Source organism: Mauremys reevesii, linkage group 1 (genome assembly GCF_016161935.1).
Source record: "Mauremys reevesii isolate NIE-2019 linkage group 1, ASM1616193v1, whole genome shotgun sequence".
Lineage (NCBI taxonomy): Eukaryota > Metazoa > Chordata > Testudines > Geoemydidae > Mauremys > Mauremys reevesii.
This window is the reverse complement of record NC_052623.1, coordinates 134,195,132-134,212,030: the sequence shown is the minus strand read 5'-3', so window position 1 is coordinate 134,212,030 and position 16,899 is coordinate 134,195,132. Positions and strand designations below refer to the sequence as shown.

General features: G+C 41.8%; 1 protein-coding gene across 1 annotated transcript in view; it reads left to right on the top strand.

Moving 5' to 3' along the window:
- Positions 1 to 3,226: 3,226 nt before the first annotated feature.
- Positions 3,227 to 16,899, top strand: part of ANOS1 (anosmin 1) — a 177,755-nt gene continuing 164,082 nt past the window's right edge. Inside the window, exon 1 of the mRNA XM_039520579.1 lies at positions 3,227 to 3,592. Coding sequence (XP_039376513.1) covers positions 3,386 to 3,592 — 207 coding nt within the window. The 5' untranslated portion in view covers positions 3,227 to 3,385. The remainder of the gene's footprint in view (positions 3,593 to 16,899) is intronic.

Genomic DNA, 16,899 nt, shown 5'->3' with positions numbered 1-16,899 from the left:
TGCAGATTTTTTCAGACAGGCATTATTATTTAATAAAATTATGGCAAAAGTTGAAAGCATTTGGTATGCTTGTAAACATAATTAATCAGTGAAGAGTAATGGGTTTTGTCAATTGTCTGTTCTCTTCTAGACTTGGGGTGTCACGGAGGAATTGCAGAATTCTTAGCCAAGCCTAAAACAGACTAAATGGGTCAGAAAGAGACATTTCCTGAATTGGATAGGCCACCTCTGACTAGTAAGTCTGTAGCTCCAGACTTTAGCAGCCTTGCTAGGGCTACACCATGATTTCTATAATGAGGGTGATTTTTTTACTACTGTTGGGGTGCCAGATTGGGCCAGATTCCATCGTGCATGTTGATTCAGTGGATTCCACCAACTGTTGCTAGTAGATTCCAGGCTTTCAGCCTCCAGTGATAGGAAGTCTACTAGAAGTGGGGCACAGTTTACAAGCCACCAAGAACCTTCACTCAGCTGAGGGGATTGGGGCTGGCCATCATAGCTTGCAAAGTGCGTGGAGTCTTCTGGAGAGGTAGTTGGGACAGCTCCAGAGCTTACTTAGTGCATCTCCAAAGTAGCATCCATTTCAGGACTTCTAGGGTATATCCACACTGCCATGTCTGTCCTGGGTCAGCTGAGTTGGGCTTGCGAGCCTTGGGCTGCTGGTCTAACAATCGCATTGTAGACATCTGGGCTCAGGCTGGAGCTCCGTCTCTGAAACCCGGCGAGGCAGGGTGGGTCGCAGGTTACATCTATATGGGGATAAAAAAACCATGGTTGGCCCAGGTTAGCTGACTGAGTCTCAGGCTGTCGGCCTGAAAAATTGCTGGGTAGAGGTTTGGGCTCCAGCTGGATCCTGAGATCTGGGACTCTGTGAGGGTGGAGGGTCCCAGAGCCTGGGCTTCCACCCGAGCCCAGAAGCCTACATTTCAATTTTTACCCCCACAGCCAGAACCCCGGGAGACTGAATCAATTGACCCTGGTGCTGAGACTTGGTGCCACAGGTTTTTTATTGCCATGTAGATATACCCCAATGGCACACTGCACTGATTTGTTTTTAAACTTGCCCTCCCTTGCAGAACCCCTTTCGGTAGGTTGTGGTAGCACTGCCATCAGACCAGTCCCCCTCTGCCACAGCAGCCCCCTCAGGCACAGGAAGATGAAATTTGTAATTGCTATTCCCCAGCCCCCACAGGGTGAATCTGGCCCATGGACTTCTATCGAGTCACCCCAGATTTCTGCCAGTGACCCGAGGGCAGAATTTGATCCAGAAGTACTTCAAGCCAGTAAAAGAAATTAAAAGTGAAGACTTTTCTCCATCACTATTATAGCTACCTATTGCAAGTGACTGACTGAAACTCGTGTCAATGTTACCAAATTCCTGTGAATTGTAACACCTAGTCCAAGCTCTATTTTCCTTTATTCAATTTCTTACATCATGCTCAGCACGAAGTTATAGCATTAGATATGAATGTCCTTGCTTTAGGCTTAACAATGTCCTTGGTTCATAGGCTTAACAACAGTCTTTAGGGTTTGATTCTCCCTTGATATACTTGTGTATTGCCTGCTGTGGACAATGGAAGTTGCCCACATGTGTTCAGGGGAGAATAACCTCCTTGGGCTTCTTGCTTACATTACCCTGGTGTCAATCTAGGGGTGAGGAGAGCAGTGTTACACTGGTGTAAAACAAGTATAATGTATAAGTGAGATCATTCACAGCCCTTGTTATATATTGATTTGATTGAAGGAGATTTTTCCAGTATGTATTTAGCTGCATTTTAAAATATATTCAGCAAAAGAAACTCCAACAGCCTGTAGATCATTGACATAATAATCTATAAATTATTTTGACAGCAGACATATTTACACCTCCTGTAATGGCCCCAAATCTCAGCTCTGTCAAGTGATACAAGCTTGGGATCACCTAGTTTGGGAGATTTAATCCACAGACTACAGTTAGAAAAGAATACATTTGCTCCTTCTATACATATGATTTATTGCAGCAATAGGCGTTTACATACAGTATTTCAAAATTAATGCATAATGTAATGTATATACTTTGTAGTATGTGCATGCACTGTAAATGCACAAACTAAACAAAAAAAGAGTGAGTAGTTGTTGTATGTGTATTTTAGCTATTTTATTTTAAAAAGTGCAAGATGTTAATCATTTTAATTTTTTAGTTATTACCTAAAGGTACTGGACTAATGACTTATAAAAAATAAGTTTTAAATAACACACTAGGATGAGATTTTATAGGCTGAGATTTTATGCAAGCTCCAGCCTGGAACAAATGTTTAGCACTGACTTGGGATTTTACTATGGGAAAACTCCCAGTCTTCAGTAAACCCCAAGCTTCAATTTCACTACACTTTTTTAGACCTTAACAAAGAGAAGACTTAGAGGAATTGTCCATTAGCTGAATTTCTCAAATTTATTTACATTTATGAATGAAAATATCTGAGTTGGTAAGTAAAACTAAGGCATATGGACACAGCAATACTTACTATTAACAACAGAACAAAGTAAATATGAGTTTTGACTGTGAAAAATCAACAGACCCCAGGGTATGCAAGATGTGAGTGTCTGTGTGCATACTGGGTGTGTCTATTTAGGTCTATATGCCTTAATCGGGCTGTGGATGTCTGTGTTTGTGTTTGCCTAGGTGCATTAGGCATGTTTGTATCCGAGGACACGTAGGTGTACCTGTTTAAGGGCCAGATCCGGCACGTTGCTACGTGTCTTCAATTCCCTGTGATGTCCGTGGGAGCTAACAGGGCTCAGCACCTGGCATCGTCAAGCCGTGTGTGTGTGTGTGTGTGTGTGTGTGTGTGTGTGTTTAGGAATGCCTGAGTCTGTCTGTATGTGCACTAGGGTGTCTGTGTTTGGGGTGTCTATGTAGGAACAGCTGAGGGTCCGTGTAGGCAGGGCTGAGTGCTAGTCATGTAAAGGGAGGTCGAGGGTACTGTGCAGGGTCTGTGTGCCAGTGTGTTACAGCAGCCCAGGGTGTATACAGTATATGTCCAGGGCCGGGGGACCTCGGAGAAGTTCACCAGCTCCCCCGCATTCTCTGTCCCCTGCCCGCGGTCAGGCAGCCCGGCTCTGCTGTCACTCCCGTTTCTTGCAGCCAATGGCACAGCCTGCTGTCACCCTCACCCCACCCCCTCCTGGGAGTAAGGGGAGGGGTGTGTGCTAGAGAGGGGAGGTCGGAGGGTAGGAAGGGGGGTGAAGAGAGTTGAAGGATTGAACTTTCTTGTTTAGTTTCTGCAGCGCGGAGGTTTCCCCCCAGTCCAGTCCAGCACCAGATCGGTGCACGGGAGCTTATCCGGGCGTCTCTTGCTCTCTGCGGCACCCCTTCCTCTCCTCAGCACCCACCCACCGCACAGCGATGGTGCTAAAGGATCCCGCCGTGTCTGTGACCCTTTTCCTTTGGATTACGGCTTCCTGGGGCTGCCTGGCTGCAGCTGCCGGGGTTGCTGCTGCTCGCAAGCAGGACGAGTCTTTCTCCGCTGTCAGTGTCTACAGAGCCAGATGCACCTCCAGGTGCCTGAGCCTGCAGATCACTCGCATATCTGCCTTCTTCAAGCATTTCCAGGTACGGTAACAGCGCAACAGGGAAAGAGAGACCCCGCACCCGCACCTTGCCCCCTCGCCACGCGCTCTCCACGCGTGCAAGCCCTCGGCACGGTGACGCTGCTGGGCAGAGTTGCCCAGGTCTGGAGAGTGCACGTTCAGGGTGGGGTGCTGTGGGGGGCGGGATGGGGTGCTAGTGAGTGTATATGGGACGGCTTGGACTTCATCGCCTCTTCTTTGCAAACTTCTCGGGCAGGAGTTTCCAAAAGGGGCTGCTTAGGTCACAGGATGTACATTTTCCCCACCACGTCTCGGCGATCGCCCCCAGAGGTCGGGCAGGTGGAAACCCTTAACGCCAACACAAGGAACGCCCAGGGAGACCAGAACTAGAGTGAGTGGTATTCCGGACCCGTCCTCACGCTGTGCAAACAAGACTTTTATCCTCGCACCGGGTCTCGCTGTGCTTGCTGCGTGTTTAGCTAAATGCTCCCATTGACCATTAATTGCATTTGTAAATGTCCTCGCCTTGCTGGAACCGGGGTTGTTTGTGCAGGCATTGTTGGCAGGGTTATTTCACTGAAGCGGGCAGTTTGTGCCAAGGGAAGGTGACTTATGCAGACAGGGCAGCTCTCTTCCCTCTCATAGGTGCCCAGTTTGCTTTGCACTTCTGTCCCTGATAGATATTTTAACAACGCAGGACTTGCAGCCCAGAGCCTCCGAGGGCTCCTGAATTCATGTCCGGGCGGGAGGCGATATCCTGGCATGGTTCGCTGAGCGCACACGTCTCTGGTTTTTAGGAGATTTAAGAGCGGTGTGAAAACTAAATAGGACAAGACACTGGTGCCTTGCGGGTGTGTGTGTGTGTGGGGGGGGGGGGGCAGGATTAAATGCTGAAGAAAGTCTGAGGGGCAGATGATCTGAGTTTTGGTTGTTCTGCTGTTAAGAAGCAAGTGTTTATTACGGTTCACTGTAGCATTGTAGCTGGATTTCTCTTATGTTCTACTTATGTTCTACTTGAACATAAGAGGATGTTTTCTTAAGGGCGATGACCAAGAGTTTGTAGCTTCTGTTCCGATCTTCCAGAATAAAAGAGGTTGGGGAGTTGGTGGTTATAATAGAACTACAAACGATGCGACAGGCTCTGAGGGACAAATGTCTATGTGGTGATGGAGAAGATGATGATGATGATGGGGGATGAATGGGACACGACATTGGGATATAGGTCGAGGTGCATGAGGTCGAGACCTGTCTGGAGCAAAATGAACCACACCTAAATTGGTGGGTCAAAAAGCATATAGAACATCGCGGACGAGATCTTAAGAAATCGTGTATCCAACTCGTTATGTCCACACCTTCCCTCTAGACTACCTCTCCAGTTCCGACCTCCCCACCTGTTCCGTGGTGATGAAAAGACTGAACTGCGTCAACCAGAAGGAAATGGTGAAAACACTTTAAATTGCACATAACAACAGCCCTATCTCCCCATAATAAACTGGCCTCCCATCTATTTGAACAGAGGGACTCAATAGCATTGTAGAGATATGTCCCAAAACAGGGATGGGGAAAAGGTGAGAGGGAAGTGATTATGTTTCTCTGCTCTGTGCTTTTAGAGTGCATTGAAACAAACAAAAACTGCTAGGGAAATAGTTGCCTAAAACCGCTTTGTTTATCCAGAGCAAAGGAGTTCACATGAAATGTTGGGCTTTTTAAAAAGAGGATCACCGATACATATTTTAAATTCAATTGGAAAATAAAACCCAAATGTTTCGATTGCAACAGGAGCTTCCTAGTAGTATCTGTAGCTGAATTTAAGAATAAAAAGCCTGGGAATGCAAAATAGCCCCTCTTAAATGAGGGTGGAGAGCTTGGGGTACTATAATGACTGTCCATATGAGAAAGAAAGGGCGAGGGGAAAGTATTTAAACCTGCATATTTGCTTGTGTGGCAAAGAGCACGTGCAATCCCAAGGTTTTACCTGAAGGTGTCCTGGATTTTGAAACCGCAAAGTGCTTGCTATGAAAATGTCTTCGTCTCAGAAAATGTCTCGAAAGCAGGAAAAACAGTTCTCTATCTTGGAGTGGCCTTAGTATTTTTTATTGCACTGTCAGTTGGTTGTAACTTATTTGTTTTAGAGTTTCAGTGGCTAAGGCGCCAGTTTAGATCAAGCCAATTCCTAGTGAAAGGCTTTTTTTGTTTTTTCTTGGCATGATTTCTTTTCCGAAGTAAAACTGCTGACAGAATGCACATTGCCAAACAATACTGATTACATTTTAATTAGCTAGGGTGAAATAAGCTGCAAATTACTCAGTTAGGACTTAATAAGGGGCTGCTTTTTTTTTTGTAATCAATTGCAAATCTTGGAGTTTTAACCCTAACCTGGTAAAGCATGATGAAATTAATCTAAATTACAGAGGATTAAACTCCCTTTAGATATGAAACGACTGTAATGTTTAGAAGAAAATGATCTCATTTATAAAAGTTAAGCTTCCCATTGTCTTTTAATGAAAGAAGGAAGGACTGTTTCATAGGGTGCATTCACTGTTTGATATGCATAATAGACCACAAGGTCATACAGACCTAGGCGACATTATTCAGTGATGAGAACTACCCTCAACTTCCATCTCTAAAGTAGCAGTTGCTGAAGTTCTTTCACTGCAGAGGATGTCACATTATCTCATTATCTGACTCAGCCTTTGAAGTGACCCAAACATTAACTCTGCCCAACGGCAAGAGTAAAGTTCTGTATTGTCTCACTAAAGATCACATGAAGAATAGGCAGTGCCAGTGCTTAATTTGTAATGAAAGAGGTGCTGGGCTTCAAGCAATTGTTTTACTTTCATAACTGATGCAGCAAGCCAGAAGTGCCAGGGCTATGAACTGCCAAACTAGAGGCCTGGGACAAATTAAGTACTGTGCAGTGCCTGGCTTGAGAAGATCTTCTGCTTTTCCTCATCCCCTCAATTGCAGTCACTCAGTAATTGGGGGCCAGCCAGATAGCTCTGGAGCACAGCAGTGGGTGCTGCTGCTGAATGACACATGACTCCTGGGGGCTGCCCTGCACTGTAGAGTGGAGGGTGCTAAAAACACATCATTTAGGATGTGATAGCAGAAACATCAAGTCATCTGAACAATGAAGAAATCAGTGAAGGGTAAGGATTATTTCTATAATTCCAGGCGATTCTTTTCCCCGTTGTCCTGCCCAGAGCTAGTCAATATTTTTCAAATTTTCAAAATTTTGACTATATTTTTCGTGAAGAAAATGGAATTATCACCATTTTCATCATTCTTTAAATCACCTCTAGTTTTGACAGGACATTGAAATGCTCTGTTTTGTTTAACTTCACTGCCTCACTTTCTCCATGGAAATGATAGTTTTTAACTACCTCTGAAGGGTGTCTGACACCTGAGGTACTCCTATGATGCAGCCCCACACACCTATTTAAGGGTGCACCTTCACTAGGAAGAAGGTGTGTTCTAACCATATTTTAGCTAATGTGTGGTAAAAACCCTTAGTAAGACAAGGCAATTTTTTAGTTTTCATACACATTAGCAAGTTCTATCCTGTGGTCCCCATACTCACTGATGTATATGAGCACCTCACAATCTTCAGTGAGCAAACTAGGGAAACCAAGCAAACTAGGGAAATATGGTTTTGACAAAAGTACTATAAGGTGGGTGCAAAACTGGTTTAAAGGCTGTACTCAAAGAGTAGTTATCAATGGTTCATGTCAAACAGTGAGACTGTATTTAGTAGGATCCCACAGGGGTCAATCCTGGATCCGGTACTAGTCAATATTTTCAATAATGACTTGGATAATGAAATGGAGAGTATGCTTATAAAATTTGCAGATGACACCAAACTGGGAGGGGTTGGCAAGCACTGTGGAGAACAGGATTAGAATTCAAAACAACCTTGCCAAATTGGAGAATTGGTCTGAAATCAACATGGTGAAATTCAATAAAAATAAGTGCAAAGTATGTCAGTTAGGGTGTGATACTCTTGTGAAAAAGGCTAATGTCATTCTGGGGTGCATTAACAGGATGCATTATGTAAGACATGGGGTTTTGGTCTCAATCTACTCAGCACTGGTGGGGCCTCAGCTGAAGTACTGTGTCCAGTTATGGGCACCACATTTTAAGGAAGATGTGAACAATTTGGAGAGAGTCCAGAAGAGAGCAACAAAATAGATAAAAGGTTTAGAAAACTTGACCTATGAGGGAAGGTTTAAAACTTGTTTAGTCTTGAGAAAAGAAGACTGAGGGTGGACCTGATAAGAGTCTTCATATATTACTCCTGGGGAATTCTGTGCAAAATGTTTAAAATTCTGCGCACATTTTAAAATCCTGCATTTTTTGTGGGTCAAAATAATCATCACAGGCAACTGAAGAGCAAGTGAGGGCTGAGGACTCAAACTCACAATTTATACTGGCTATTGACCATTTCCAAAAAGGTCAGTCTCAAACAGTTCATGGAGCACATTTTGATAGGAAATTTTTTCTGTCCAAAAATTTAGACCAGTTCTAATCACTAAAGTACCATAATCATTTCTAAGGCCATACTGTCCATTACAATAAAGCTCCTTTACACCACTCTGGCAATGTAAAGGAGCCTTAAAATGTTTACACCTGTTTTATACTCCTGGGGCAATTCACTAAGAACAATGGGAACAATTCACTAAGCAGACAGGCTGCTACATTCCCCTCTGCCTGAGGGAACAGAGCCTGCCTCATGCCTATGTTTTCAGAAATACCCCAAAACCCTTCCTCTACACGCCGAGAGTGCTGCAATAACGAACGAGAGGGACAGAGTGTCTCTCTCACACACAACTACCAATTCCTCCCCCCAGGCAGTGATTTACATCTCTACCAGCTGTTCTTGGTGCCCAAACTGAGCAGTCTGCACTGCCAGGGAGTGGGCACATGACAGCTCTTGCGGCTTCCCTTTGCTTCTCTATCAGAAGTCATTTTTCTGTGGGTAAGCAAAGAAATCTGCAGGGGCCATGAATTCTGCACACGTGCAGTGATGCAGAGTTCCCCCAGGAGTAATATATGTTAAGGGCTGTTATGAAGAGAACTGTGATCAGTTGTTCTCCATGTGCACTAAAGGTAGGACAAGAAGTAATGTGATTAATCTGCAGCAAGGGAGATTTAGGTTAGGTATTAGGAAAAACTTGCTAACTTGGTAAAGAAGGAAGAACAGGCTTCCAGGGGAGTTTGTGGAATCTCCACCATTGGAGATTTTTAAGAACAGGTTAGACAAATCCCTATCAGGGATGGCCTAGTTTTACTTGATCCCACCTCTGCACAGGCAGCTGAATTTGGTGACCTTTTGCGGTCCCTTCCAACCCTACATTTCTATGATTCTCTCTTACCTTTGACCCTGGATTGACAAAGAGTTCTTGGGGCAGGGGCCCTTGGCCTTGGATCTCTCATCTGTCAGTAAGGTGCCCTTACCAGAGTCATTCTCATACTGTCCCTACCTCAGATTGTACCTGGCTTACTTGCTTCTGCAGTTTACCTTAAATATAATATCTGAGAATATTTGTATTTTCAAGGAGGAGAATATATAATGTATAGTTCTAATGAGGAATAATCAAGCCACTTAGTGTAAACATTTGTTATATTCAGTAAACAATAATTATACTGCGGTGAGAGAATATTCTCATCATTCTAAATGTACCATTCTCCTGTCAACAAATGAATTTAGGAGAGCTACAGTTTTTGACAGATGAAATAAGGCACATTTAAAAAAAAAGTCTCCAATTTTGCTGTGATATTGCATTCCATATACTTTATAAAACTGTTTACATGTGTGAGTATGATGTAACTGGAATATACTTTATGTAAAAGGTCTCTTGTAAGGTATCATTACAAAGCTTATGATCTACTGAGTGTGTTCATCCCATTTGTTTGTATTTATTGTTTCTATGCCTGGAGTTAGGAGAATAAGATATAAACTTGTATTACTAATGTAAACATGTCAAGCCATTAAGAATGCTTCAGACTTAATCACCTCTAAATGGCTCTGTTTACTTGCAAATCTTATGGTACCTGCCAGCCAGCCTTGGAAGAGTGGAGAATAGGGGTCTCGCAGGCCATGTCACCATGTCACCTGGTACTGCAATCCATTTAAACCTGGTGCTTTTCCATTTAGAAGGAGGGGTGGGGACCCAGATTCCTGCCTGGTGCCAAAGCTATAAGAGGGGGTGGAAGAGAACAAAGGAGGGAGCTAGTCATGAGAAATCCCCGAGTTACCTGAGCTAGAACTAACAAGGACTGTACCGGGAAAAGGGTTGGACCTAGACTAGGAAGGAGTCTAGTCTGTGAAAGAAGCTTATTGGGGCAGGGAAGGAGAGGCCTGGCAGCCGGGCTCCGTTTTTTTTGCCTCAGTGTGGTGGGACTCCAGGTTTCCCCTTTATTCCTGCCTCCTGGGTGTGTGTGTCCCTTCTGCATGAGCCTCAGCCACTCAGGGCTGACAACTAGAGCTCTTAAAAAAAAAATCCACACAGCTTGTGCCTCCCTTGACACATTCCCGTGTCTCCCTTGGGAGGCCCACCCCATAGTTTAAGAACTGCTGCTGATATAGATAATAGTATTATGATGTTTTTGTTCATTCTTTAACTGCTTCTTAATATGGTCTTACATCTTGTATTCTTTTCTGACTAGTTTTTGACATCTAGATCTCTTACTTGAATGATTATAGTTAACTTCAAATTCAGTGATCTCTCTGAAAAGCTCAAATTGTTGCTGTAAATATGCACTTGCACTTTAATTTCATCTGCACAGACTGCCTACTCATCTAGCTTTGTTAGGTGTTTCTCAGCTTTCTCTTTAGACTACCAAATAAAGGTGTGTCAGCTGCCAGTTTAGCCATTTTAATATTTAAATCCTCTTCAAGATCACTAATTATGTTAAAAAATGCTGATCCTAGCAGGTATCTTTGGGGCACCCCAGTGGTAACTTTCTTCCATTTAGACAACCTTATCATTTATCCAGACTGTTTGTCTTCTGTTTCTTCACCAGTTTCTAATTCCAGATAGAATGTTACCTCTCACCCTATGACTACCTAGTTTCCGCCTTTCTAGAGGAACTTTCTCAAAGGCTTTTTGAAAATCCAAATCCTCTTTTCACTAGATTGTTTGTAACATATAGAATTCAGTGTTGGTTTGGCTATCTAGTCTTATATTTAGTCTAATCCTCTTGTTGAGATTCATGGTCATAGACTCAAGAGACGTACAGATATGCTAATCCTTTTGAAGGACAGAATCTGAGTGGATCAACAGTTTAGATTGGAGGCTGATGGTAGCACATCAAAAGCACAAATCATTCAAAATGTTAGAAAACCAAATTATGGATCTGAGACAGTATTAAAGCTTTAAGGCAGAATCTAGTTCTGTGATATGGGTCACTCTGATTTCAACGGGAGGTTTGCCCACTTTCCACAAGGCTGAATTTGCTCCTTATAATCCTGTAATTTTGACTGATCAAATTTGGGACCTTTAAGTTTGGACAGTGTCCCTTTAAATGTGAAATACTTTTGTCTGATCATGTCTTAAGTGTAACTTAACTATACAGAAAGATAAGGAAATAGTGGATTTCTTGAGGAATAAAAGTTGGCAAGGTACTTCCATCCTGCTACATTTTGCTTGTGGCTGCCTAAACATTCTTAAAATAATACTTGTTACTGTCATGCCCTTCAAAAACAATTTTTGTTTTATTTTAGATAGTCTGACCTACAGACCTGATACAAAAATACATTTTCAATGGGAATATTGTTGATATTAGTAAAGCTTGCATCAGGCCCAGTATTGATGTTATTTTTAAATCTGGAAATGTAATTCAGAGAAAGAAATATTCAACTTTTAAAAAGTAAACGGATACATTTTTTTCTTGCAGTCTATAGCAGCATGCTAAAGGTTAAGGAGGGCTAGATCTATGAAATACTTATTTTAAATTTAACTTATTAAAACATCATTCACTATCTGGATATGGACTATTTCTGTGATTAACTTGTGTTCTGAAATGCATTTAAAATGTATTTGGTTTAGTAAGCTTCCTATGAGGAAAAAATCAACGAGCATCCACGATAGCTTAAAAACCAGACTGATTTTCCTGTATGTTGAACATTTGTAATTTTGCAGAGGGCAAATTTCCTAGGAGTGAATGTCAACTTTGTAGGCCTGGGAAAGGAGATTATTATTTACAATCTGGTCCTCTTCTTGTGTGACATAAAAATCATGTTAATTTTTCGCTTCCACTGCTATCTGGAATTAGTAGAGATCCAGCTCTGTAAACAGAAAGGATAATCTTTTAGAATTCATATTTTTAAAGGCAAAATGATGACTAATGGGTGTAGCCTAGGAGATAGGGGTATAATGAAAGAGAGGAAACATTGTTTATATGTACTTAGTTATTCAGTACTTAGCAATGAATAAGTTAGTGGGTTCTCTGAACAGGTGTACATCTTGTGGCAAAACAGGACTCAGAATAGGAGGTAATACTGTGGAACTGCATTCTGCCATGTGATCATGATTCTAAGGAATGATAGGAGAGAAAACAGCACAATAAAGATAATGGAACTGGTAGGCAAGATCCCATGGAAAGCAGTCTAAGGGGAAAAACAGTTCAAGAGAGTTGGCAGTTTTTCAAAGGGCACAAGAGCAAACTATCCCACTGAGTAGGAAAGACAGGAAGTATGCCAAGAGACCATCCTGGCTTAACCAGGAGACCTTCAATGATCTGAAACTCAAAAATGAGCCCTACAAAAGGTAGAAATTCAAATTACAAAGAATGAATAGAGACAAATAACTCAAGTATGTAGGGACAAAATTAAAAAGGCCAAAGCACAAAATTAAAAAGGCCAAAGCACAAAAATGAGATTAAACTAGCTAGAGACATAAAGGTTAACAAGAAAACATTCAACAAACATTCTACAAATACATTAGAAGCAAGAGGAAGACCAAGGACATCATAGGTCCATTATTTAATGCCATGGGAGGGAACAATAACAGAAAATGTGGAAATGGCAGAAGTGCTAAATGACTTTTTTATTTTTGTTTTAATCAAAAAGGTTAGTAGCAATTGGACATCTAAAATAGTGAATACCAGTGAAAATGAGGTAGGATCAGAGGCTAAAATAGGGAAAGAACAAGTTAAAAATTATTTAGACAAGTCAACTATCTTCAAGTCACCACTAATTGATGACATATGTCCTAGAATACTCAAGGAGCCATTAGCATTATCATAGAAAAGTCATGGAAGAGAGATTCCAAAGGACTAGAAAAGGGCAAATTTAGTGCCAATCTATAAAAAGAGAAATAAGGACAATCCGGGGAATTACAGACCAGTCAGCTCCACTTCAGTACCCGGAAAGGGAATGAAGCAAATAATTAAGCAATCAATTTGCGAATACCTAGAAGATAACAGGGTGATAAGTAACATTCAGCATGGATCTGTGAAGAACAAATTGTGTCAAACCAACCTAATAGCTTTCTTTGACAGGGTAACAAACCTGATGGATATGGGGGGAAGTGGTAGATATGGTATATCTTCACTTTAATAAGGCTTTTGACACTGTCTCGCATGACCTTCTCATAAACAAACTAGGGAAATGCAACCTAGATGGAGCTACTGGAAGGTGGGTGCATAACTGGATGGAAATGGTTCCTAGAGAGTAGTTATCAGTGGTTCACAGTCAAGCAGGAAGGGCATATTGAGTGGGGTCCTGCAATGATCTGGACAAACTGGAGAAATGGTCTGAAGTAAATAAGATGAAATTCAAGGAGAACAAATGCAAAGTACTCCACTTAGGAAGGAACAATCAGTTGCACATATACAAAATGGGAATTGACTGCCTACGAAGGAGTACTGCTTGCAAATAGTGACCATAATATAATAACATTTAACATCCCTGTGGTGGGAAGAACATCTCAACAGCCCAACACTGTGGCATTTAATTTCAAAAGGGGGAACTATGCAAAAATGAGGGGGTTAGTTAAACAAAAGTTAAAAGGTACAGTGACTAAAGTGAAATCCCTGCAAGCTGCATGGGCACTTTTTAAAGACACCATAATAGAGGCCTAACTTCAATGTATACCCCAAATTAAGAAACACAGTAAAAGAACTAAAAAAGAGCCACCGTGGCTTCACAACCATGTAAAAGAAGCAGTGAGAGATAAAAAGACTTCCTTTAAAAAGTGGAAGTCAAATCCTAGTGAGGCAAATAGAAAGGAACATAAACACTGCCAAATTAAGTGCAAGAGTGTAATAAGAAAAGTCAAAGAGGAGTTTGAAGAACGGCTAGCCAAAAACTCCAAAGGTAATAACAAAATGTTTTTTAAATACATCAGAAGTAGGAAGTCTGCTAAACAACCAGTGGGGCCCCTTGACGATCGAAATACAAAAGGAGCGCTTAAAGACGATAAAGTCATTGTGGAGAAACTAAATGAATTATTTGCTTCAGTCTTCACGGCTGAGGATATTAGGGAGATTCCCAAACCTGAGCTGTCTTTTGTAGGTGACAAATCTGAGCAACTGTCACAGATTGAAGTGTCACTAGAGGAGGTTTTGGAATTAATTGATAAACTCAACATTAACAAGTCACCGGGACCCGATGGCATTCACCCAAGAGTTCTGAAAGAACTCAAATGTGAAGTTGCGGAACTATTAACTAAGGTTTGTAACCTGTCCTTTAAATCGGCTTCGGTACCCAATAACTGGAAGTTAGCTAATGTAACGCCAATATTTAAAAAGGGCTCTAGAGGTGATCCCGGTAATTACAGACCAGTAAGTCTAACGTCGGTACCGGGCAAATTAGTCGAAACAATAGTTAAGAATAAAATTGTCAGACACAGAGCAATAGTCAACATGGTTTCTGTAAAGGGAAATAGTGTCTTACTAATCTATTAGAGTTCTTTGAAGGGGTCAACAAACATTTGGACAAGGGAGATCCAGTGGATATAGTGTACTTAGATTTCCAGAAAGCCTTTGACAAGGTCCCTCACCAAAAGCTCTTATGTAAATTAAGCTGTCATGGGATAAAAGGGAAGGTCCTTTCATGGATTGAGAACTGGTTAAAAGACAGGGAACAAAGGGTAGGAATTAATGGTAAATTCTCAGAATGGAGAGGGGTAACTAGTGGTGTTCCCCAAGGGTCAGTCCTAGGACCAATCCCATTCAATTTATTCATAAATGATCTGGAGAAAGGGGTAAACAGTGAGGTGGCAACATTTGCAGATGATACTAAACTATTCAAGATAGTTAAGACCAAAGCAGATTGTGTAGAACTTCAAAAATATCTCACAAAACTAAGTGACTGGGCAACAAAATGGCAAATGAAATTTAATGTGGATAAATGTAAAGTAATGCACATTGGAAAAAATAACCCCAACTATACATACAATATGATGGGGGCTAATTTAGCTACGAGTCAGGAAAAAGATCTTGGAGTCATCGTGGATAGTTCTCTGGAGATGTCCATGCAGTGTGCAGAGGCGGTCAAAAAAGCAAAAAGGATGTTAGGAATCATTAAAAAGGGGATAGAGAATAAAACTGAGAATATATTATTGCCCTTATATAAATCCATGGTACGCCCACATCTTGAATACTGTGTACAGATGTGGTCTCCTCACCTCAAAAAAGATATTCTAGCACTAGAAAAGGTTCAGAAAAGGGCAACTAAAATGATTAGTGTTTTGGAGAGGGTCCCATATGAGGAAAGATTAAAGAGGCTAGGACTCTTCAGCTTGGAAAAGAGGAGACTAAGGGAGGATATGATAGAGGTATATAAAAGCATGAGTGATGTTGACAAAGTGGATAAGGAAAAGTTATTTACTTATTCCCATAATACAAGAACTAGGGGTCATCAAATGAAATTAATAGACTGCAGGTTTAAAACAAATAAAAGGAAGTTCTTCTTCACGCAGCACACAGTCAACTTGTGGAACTCCTTACCTGAGGAGGTTGTGAAGGCTAGTACTATAACAGTGTTTAAAAGAGAACTGAATAAATTCATGGTGGTTAAGTCCATAAATGGCTATTAGCCAGGATGGGTAAAGAATGGGGTCCCTAGCCTCTGTTCGTCAGAGGATGGAGATGGATGGCAGGAGAGAGATCACTTGATCATTGCCTGTTAGGTTCACTCCCTCTGGGGCACCTGGCATTGGCCACTGTTGGTAGACAGATACTGGGCTAGATGGACCTTTGGTCTGACCCGGTACAGCCGTTCTTATGTTCTTATGAAGGGATCTGGGGTCATAGTGGACTATAAGCTAAATATGAGTCAACAGTGTAACACTGTTGCAAAAAAAGCAAACATTATTCTGGGACTCATTAGCATGAATGTTATAAGGAAGACACGAGAAGTAATTCTTCCACTCTACTCTGCACTGATTAGGCCTCAACTGAAGTACTGTGTCCATTTCTGGGTGCCATATTTCAGGAAAGATGTGGACAAATAGGAGAAAGTCCAAAGAAGAGCAACAAAAATGATTAAAGGTCTAGAAAACATGACCTATGAGGGAAGATTGAAAAAACTGGGTTTGATTTGTCTGGAGAAGAGAAGACTGAGAGGGGACATGATAACAGTTTTCAAGTACATAAAAGGATGTTGCAATGTGAATAGAGAAAAAACTGTGCATTTTAACCTGTGAGGATAGGACAAGAAGCAGTCAGCTTAAATAGCAGTTAGGTTGGACATTAGGAAAAACTTCCTAATTGTCAGGGTGGAATAAATTGCTTAGGGAGGTTGTGGAATCTCCATCACTGGAAATTTCTGAGAGCAGATTAGACAAACACCTCTCAGGGATGGTCTAGAGATAATACTTAGTCCAGCCATGAGGGGACTGGACTAGATGACCTCTCGAGATCCCTTCTAGTCCAATGAATCTATGATTTTATGTTTCCCACAGCTGGGCCTTATGGTCCTACAAAGCCCTCTGTAGTCAATGGAAAGATTACCACTGATTTCAGTTGAGTCAGATCAGACAGGAGCACTGATACTTGCTTTGTCAGCCAAGAAGAAGAGCACTGTGAACCTTCTGTCCCAAGTGCAGTCCTATCCCTGTTCCAGTCTTTTAATGCCCCAGAGATTAGAGGACAAGGAAAGAGGTCTGGGAATTTGAATGTTACATTTCAGGCATCTGAGACTTGAAAATATCACCCCTTTCTTCCCTAATTAAAAAACCCCAAAAAACAGGAAAAAAAACACTGTATTTTTTGCGGTGATGATTAATACATTGACCCCCACTTCCTCCCTTCCTCCCCCCAAATATTTTTAGATATGGGGCGAAATCCTGCCCCTATTAACTTCAGTGGAAACCCCCACACTGA